The sequence below is a fragment of the Micropterus dolomieu genome, linkage group LG02 (genome assembly GCF_021292245.1).
Source record: "Micropterus dolomieu isolate WLL.071019.BEF.003 ecotype Adirondacks linkage group LG02, ASM2129224v1, whole genome shotgun sequence".
NCBI lineage: Eukaryota > Metazoa > Chordata > Actinopteri > Centrarchiformes > Centrarchidae > Micropterus > Micropterus dolomieu.
In genome coordinates this window covers 29,086,638-29,094,540 of record NC_060151.1, presented here as the reverse complement: position 1 = coordinate 29,094,540, position 7,903 = coordinate 29,086,638, and the positions used below count along the sequence as shown (strand labels likewise).

General features: G+C 39.2%; 1 protein-coding gene across 1 annotated transcript; it reads right to left on the bottom strand.

Annotated features, from left to right (window-relative positions):
- Positions 1 to 1,312: 1,312 nt before the first annotated feature.
- Positions 1,313 to 7,003, bottom strand: LOC123967411 (serine protease 33-like). The gene is made up of 7 exons (XM_046043506.1): positions 6,949 to 7,003; positions 4,328 to 4,348; positions 4,001 to 4,229; positions 2,804 to 3,078; positions 2,434 to 2,579; positions 2,103 to 2,352; positions 1,313 to 1,507 (listed from the first exon to the last, which is right to left on the bottom strand). The coding sequence occupies exons 1-6, from the start codon at positions 7,001 to 7,003 to the stop codon at positions 2,104 to 2,106; spliced, it is 975 nt and encodes a 324-aa protein (XP_045899462.1). The 3' UTR covers positions 1,313 to 1,507; position 2,103.
- Between the last annotated feature and the right edge of the window lie 900 nt (positions 7,004 to 7,903).

The window sequence follows — 7,903 nt, the reverse complement described above, 5'->3', positions numbered from 1 at the left end:
ATATAAAAGAGATCATCACAAACAGCTCTTTGTCTTTCCACAACTGCAACGGCAGTGACAGGAGAAGCATAACTTTCAGCCGTAAACTTTGTATTCCTGAATACACATTTAACATGCCAGATGAGCTGCTCGGTTTTTTCTCTTTTTACCTGTCTTTTTACCTTTGTGTGAGAACACATTTTATTGTTGGACCCACAGATTCCTGTCATTGCCACCGAAGGACCAGCTGCGCCATTGAAACTGATGGCGAATCGTCAGAGCAGAGCTGAGTGGAAAGTCTGCTGGATTACCTAATCGCTACCAAGAGCGATCACAAAACAAGCTTTGTATGTCTGGGCAGGAGATAGTTCTGTATCTGTGTTATTGTAACTTGTTCAAGTTTCATGTGGTGAATTTTCTGTTAGGAAGATTTTGAGAGATATTTAAAGGCCGCTGTGTCTTGTTTACTGCTGTGTGTTTTACGCACATTGATTGTGTCTGGTACCACCCCGCTGGGATGCAATAGTTTTGTTCCTATTACTAGATAGGAGGAGACTTGACAGGCTGATTCGGAAGTTGGAGGGAGACAGGAGGCTAAATTATCCCCATGCAGGATGCTCTGAGATCACTGAGCTGCCCTTTCAGTTGCAGGTTGCTGCATCCGAGCTGCGTCAAGGAAAGATACCGCAAGTCTTTCCTTTCTCCTGCTTACACAGTTTACAATCAGCACTGCTCCCCTTACTTATATTTATTTATTGTTTGTTTACCTATATGTCTTCTCACTATTTCACACTTTGCCCTGCTGTTGCTGTAACACTGTGAAATATGCCCGTCGAAGGATTTTTGAATTGAGGTCAGACAAACATACTGGTCCACAAGGCTTTTTGTTGGCGCAGCCGGCTGTGGCTTTTCACATAGACATGTTCCTTTCTGCTTTGTTACTACCAGCGTTCACTGCTCCTTAACGCTACCTTTCAGACAGCGCAGCGAGCAGACAGATTGGCACAATCCTCGTGCAAAATAAGACAGTGTGATTTGTGGTGTTAGTGGACTGCAATTCGTTGCAATTCAACACTGAGGTGTTGTCACTGTAGTTGGCAGGAGGCCCAGGAGCGCGCACAGGGCTACATCCCGACCCGAAATCTTCCAGTAAGAAGCAGCTTAGTGTCTGTTGCAAGCAACAGAAAAAATAGGCATGTGTTTAATTTCTAAGTAAAGTTAGAGCCCATTGACACAAAGGAAGCTCAAAAGATATTTATTAATAAGTGATTTCATTGAAAAACTACATAGCCCCTTTAATTTGCATTCATTTTACACCCTTCGTTTTAAAGCAGATGAAGCAGGAAAGCAGGTGGCATCTAGAATCTCTTTTTGATCTCTAGCAGTCACGAGGTAGGTCTCAAAGCAAGTAAGTGATGAGTTTGGTGAAGAACATCAATGAATCTGCTTGACCGTGTAGGTGGCGTTGTTTTGAACACTGCTGAACCACCAGCCGCCCGCTCACACATCATAGGACCGCCAGAATACCCTGAACAAACAAGCAAGATGGAAATGTTCAAGTCTAACTTTTCATGAAACTACAAAAATCTTCCTTATGCCTGAAAGGAAAAGTCAAGATTTTATGAAATGTTGTTTCACTATTTCACAGAGAGTCACATGAGAAGTTCAATAGCTCTCTCTTGTTTGGTAAATTTGCCTTTTAGTTAAATCTTGCACATTTACAGTGATTGATGTGCATTGTCCCTGAAAATTAATGGATTGATAAAAAATTAAGCTAGAGCCAGCCGTCAGTTAGCCAGGAAATGTGGAAACAGCTAGTCTGGCTCTGTCCAAAGGTAACAAAATCCACCTGCCAACACCTCTAAAGCTCAAGCTTTTTCACAGATTAAACAAAACAGCTATGTGTTCATCAGTGAGCTTCAGAGTGCTGGTAGGTGGATTTTTTTAAATTAGACAGAGTCAGGCTAGATGTTTCTCCCTGTTTCCAGTCTGTATGCTAAGTTAAGCTAACTGTGTCACTATGCAGTCAGTTTTCATTAGATAGTGCTCACCACCATATTGCAAAGGGTCTTTCTAGACCAAGTAAGTTCTGTCTAAAAAAGTCTGGACATGGCAGGAACTACCTTAGCCTGTGGTTTTTGGTGGCAGGCCTCGACAGGTGACGCTGAGGTCACCGTCAGTCCCAGTGGACCTGAAGATGAGGAAGCCTGGCCGGTTGCTGGTGATCTGGCTGTTGATCCAGGACTGATACTGGGACACTCGGGTGTAGACTCCTGGGAAATTAGGCAGGGCACAGCCGTAACCAAAACTCACGACTCCCCCCTGGATCCAGCGACCGCTCTGCTTGATCACCATCGGACCTCCTGAATCCCCCTTTAAAGAGACAAACATTTAGTAGAAGAATTCTTTACAGAAGGTGAAATCTGACTCAAATACAGGTGTGAAAATGATCACCTGACAGGAGTCCTTCCCTCCAGCACTGAACCCGGCGCACATCATGTTGTTTGTGATTGTGCCCATTCCGTAGTTACAGTTACACTTTCTGTTCCCCACAACCGGTACCTGCACCTCCATCAGGTTTCCTGGGGGTGGAAGGTCCACTGAAGAGAAACAAATTCAGTTTATAGTTTTTAGTTTTTACATAAACTGTACTATTTAATTAATACATCAGGTCTGTGGCACACCCCAAATACAGTCAGATGTTCCCTTTTATGAATCAAGCAAAATAAAATTTTGCATTGAACTAACTACTGAGAAAACAGTTGTTGCCACCATTGTAGTCAGAGTATCTCTGAAAATGTACTCCAGGTCCTTTATGACCCACCTCCACTTCCAATCCTGCCCCAGCCGGTGACCCAGGCTGGAATGCCGCTGTAGTAGGTGCTGCCTGGGGCTGCCAGACAGACGGGCTGAATGTAGGCGGTGAAAGTCACCGGTGAGGAGAGCTTCAGGAGGCAGATGTCGTTGTTATCAGTGTCGGAGTCATAGTTGGGATGAATGATGATCTGTGACACAGTCCGAGTCACTTGATTGGGGTTCAATCCCTGTAGAGTCTGACGACCCAGAGACACAGTCAGAGTGCGTGTGGTTATGCCTGTGCTGTAATCAGAAGAGAAACAAAAACAAACAAAAAGAAACAAAAACAAAGACATGAAAAGCAGACCTCAAGATCACATGCACACACTAAGTCCATTTTAAGATCACGTCTAGTCTACTTTGTATGGGGCTTGAGAGATGTGGCAACAGGAAGATATTACTAAAAGTAAGTAATTTGTATCCAAATTATAAATTATAAATCATTTTCTGCCAGTGTCCAGTGTAATACAGCCAAAACTTGAGGTGTATCATTGTATCTCAGTCCAAATTTGTAAACTGTAATAAACTATTTAACTCCAAAGAGAGAGAGAAACATGATAAATGGAGTTGATCATTCTAATTGGACGGCCAAATAAATTTATGGACACAACTTGTCGTCTGATGACAATTTAGCTTCTGGGGGTAACAGCCCATGTTTTGAGGCTTTTTGTGTAGCCAGGGTGCATCAGTATGAAGATATAAGTTTATAGAGATTAGCTTGAGAGAACAAATTGATTGATTTAATGGAACAATGAGTTAGGGAGTCAGAGTATTCTCATATGTTTTTATATTTATTGAAAATAGCTACTTTAACTAGGATATGTCTGTGCCCCCTGTCACACCAGATATGCTTTTGGACCACTCCAATACACTTCTGGTTAGCTCTACAGCTACTTAGGGCAAAAATCAAACTAAACTCTTGCTAGAAAGCCACTTTTTTTATTTTCCCTCCTGCCTCTTGGAGAAGTAATTCCCAACCTTTTTGGCAAAAAGACGCAATTTCTGTTTGCTAACCATCATCACAGGTTAAAACAACACAGATTTTCTCCTTGAATGATGATAAAAGATGAAATAATAAAATTTTTAGTATCAGAACAATATTTTTCATGTTTCCTTCCTTCCTTTCCATCGTTTTGAAACCATTCTGATTGCCCTCAATGCTTACCTGTAGAAGCAGTGAGCAGCAGTCAGCACCCATTGATTGTTAATGAGGGATCCTCCACAGAAGTGGGACCCAGACCTTTGCAGACTGGCCTGCCAGGGCCAGCTGCCTGCAGAGGCCACCTGTCCTCCAACAATCTTGGTGTTGAACACAGGCCGACCACACACTGAGGAGAGAGAAAGACACAGCGTGAGCAATACAGCTTTGACAGCAAATACTAACAATGATGAAACTATAAACAAAACATTTACATCACAAAAACATGTTAAAAATGTCCCACATGACAGATAAACAGGAAATAAAAAAGTGAGCACAGAAACTTTGACTTACCACTTATTTGTGAGTGACACTCTGAAAATAGAGGACAAACAATTAAACACTTATGAAACAACAGTATTGTATTTATATTTACTGATATGTCTCATTCTACATTGGCATATGATATTTACATGGGTGTAATTTTGTGATCATCTGTACAACTAAATTGATTTTGACTTCGGTAACCAACATTTGAGTATCAGCTGACTTCCTTCTTTGCTACATCTTATGACCACAGCTTAACAATAATAAGCTACTTAAACTATCACCCCTGTTTTTTTTTGGTGAGGACGGGCTGAAATGACCGTATCTTGTTCTGCTGCTGCTTATCTTATTGCTGCCACTAATAAGTTTCCTCACTGTTACTACAGTCCCTGATGATGCCTTAATGTCACAAAAACATGACAGCAGCAGAAGTTAAAGGGGCACTCCACTGATTTTACACATGAAGGTCAGTTTACTCTTTATGAAGAGTGGTACTCCTGTGAAAACTACTGTAGAATGTTGTTGTTTTATAAACAACCATGACGCTACCATGCAGTACGGTGTTCACAACAGTAAGTGAATGCATCACTGTCCCGTCCCTGTTTTGAGTCTGATTTGGGACCATGTAATCTCTCCCCTTTCTCCCCTTATTTCCTGTCTTCTCTGTACTGTAAAAAAACATTAAAAACTATTTAATATTTATGGCATTGATGATTTTAGTGTCTGTTATTTAGATTTTAGCCATCAAAAATTTTGGTCTCTAAATATGTAAATGATTTCTGTTTTGTCTTAAAATGTTAAGTATAGATGATGCTAATATGTGGGACCTGAACGGTCTTTATAACAGCAAGCAGCAACTGATTTGCCTTTAACGTTACAATACATTAAAGTTTAGCTGTATGATCCCTTGTAAATTTTGCAGTGCAGAGGTCACCTTGACAAGGAATTTAACCTTTAAACCTGATGGTCAGCCTGTACTGGACAGAAATTTTTGTAAAATATTGTGTTTAACACTTACTCAAAAGTACAATTTATATGAAATACAAAATGTGCATCAAATGAAAACCATACATTTGCATATTATATGAAAAGTAAAGAACATCTATGTGTGTGTATAATACATTACCGTACATCTGTTAGGTTTGGGTTAAATGATTTTGGTAAATGTTAATATTCATCAGAGATTTGCAAGCTCTGATCTAAAGAAATCACCCTGACTGAGTTGTTATTTTCTCACTCCTGGATGACTAACTGTTGAGTGAACAGATGTTCTTCTTCTCCTTCCTTCTTCTTAAAGTTTTTCATCAGAATCAGTTTTGCAATCAGGGACATAACAACAAGGTGTGGCTCCGTGTTAACCTGAAACCCATTTACTGTACACATCTCCACCATGATGGTGAAAATCTATAGTATACATGGTGTTGGTACAGTGACGTAAAAACATTCCTTCAAACAGTTTAAAGTTGCTGTGATCTTTCTGTCTCCCTACTCTACTCACATACCCCTGAATAGAAAAGAGAAGTTTCCTTAAATCGCTTAAACTAAATCCACAAATATTTCTTAATTTGGACAGACTGAATCGAATAAGAAAGTTTCCTTATGGTTTATTAAGGATCAAATTACACAACTATAACCATAAAAGCAACCCTTTCTCACACACTGGGGATCCTAAGCCCATGCAATGTTTCACAATGTTAATGTTTTATTTTGAAAGTTTAACTGGATGTTTCATATTATGGAAGAAACTTCATTAGAATCCCATCACTATCTGCAATAATTACAGAAACTTTAAGAGATCACACCAGCTGTGAAAGCAGTTCAGAAGGCATCATGTCACTCCTCGTCACTTTGAGCTAGACACCCCATTTTTTTCCTGTTAAACAAAAGTAAGAGCGCGGAAAAAAGTGCTGTTTTCAATAAAATATGTAGAAATATTCCCCGTTAGAGTGTATATAAATATAGGTTGAGCTGAGTGAGAGCTGGGGTTGTGCTGATGCTGGGAATGTTGAAAATTGATGATGTTGTAAAAAATGACACTTTTTAAGGCAAACCACAAAGGTATGCAAAAGGTATTCATGAACGCAAACAGTGATTACTGACAGGAAATATAGCAGTTATTTCACTCAGCTCCTTTACAATGAATATCTGCTATGAAAAGAAAATTGTTCTTTATTGTCATATGTACATCTAGAGTGAAGCAGTCGTTATTTTACTTTTATGTATTCAGGCAAAGTTTTAACTCAGTGCAAAACTATTTTTATTCCATATTTATCTGACGACTATAGTTACTGCTCACAGACTGATATAGTTGGTTGTTTTTGCCATCTAAAAATCCTTTCCCCCAAAAATCTAATAAAAGAAACCTGGACAAGACTTGTCTTTATTTCTCCTTCTCGTCTAAATTTGATGATTAATTTTATAAATTGTTTTTGTGCACATTCTGATTCAGTGGATCCATTGAGCACTTTGGTTTTGTATATTTTATTGCTACAATTTTGTAAAAAGTTTAATTTGAATGCAGGATTTGCACTTTCATGTGATAATTAACAACCCTTTATTAATTAAAAGATTCTACTACCTCCTCATACAGCAGTCATCAGATGTCAAACATGACTGGTCCAAGTGTGCACAGGGAGGAGGTTTCTTACCTTGTGTCAGGAGAGTCAGCAGAGCTGCCACACAGATCACTTTGTAGAAAGCCATCGCTGAAAGTACATATGATCAGATCTGCATCAACATATATACCCTTCTTCTCCCCTCCCTCTCTTTTCTTCCCTCCTCTTCCGTCTACCACCAACATACCTGTCCAATGACACTCCCAACACGTGTCACTATCTCTAAGGTAAGTACATTTACTCAAGTACTTTATCTGGGCATCTTATACTTCAACTCCAAACCTAAACTCCAATCAGTCCCACCAGACATGTCTTCTCTAAACTTGTCCAATTATCCATTTCAAGTCAAAAATGAGAACAAAAACTGAAAACAGTTTTGTTTATCAGTACTTAGTTTTTTCTTCTTTTCTGTCCCATTATCTCACGACGCCTCTGATTTATCTGGTGATTCTTTGGAGTGGCCCGACCTTAAGGTTAGAAACCACTGGACTTAACTAACTAACTGAATATAAAGTTGTTAGACTTCGACTTTCTGTCATCTTACAGGTGTGGCATATGTATATCTGCTTATCTAGCACAACGGATGTGTACTGGTTTAGAAAAAATATTTAGACTCCTAACCTCCTTTAAGTTTTGATTTCATTTATATTAAAAATCAACTGAAACTCAGCAACATGATGTTTGGTGTTATTTTTGTCAGATTTACACAGCTGTGGAAGGAGAACCCTTCTGTTGTTATTAATACATAAAAGCACATACATAAAATATTGAGTTGGTATCATTATTATTATTATATTATTTTTAGAATATACAAATTAACATTAAAGCAGCATTTTTAGGTTGAAGATGGACGAGGTGGAGCTGAATTCAAGTGTTACATAATCTGCTGGGTAGGGCCCTGCACACGGATGTTTCAAATAACGACACGTTTCATTTCTTCCATAGGATTCATCATGAAGATATGAAGGAAATAGACATCACAAATCTG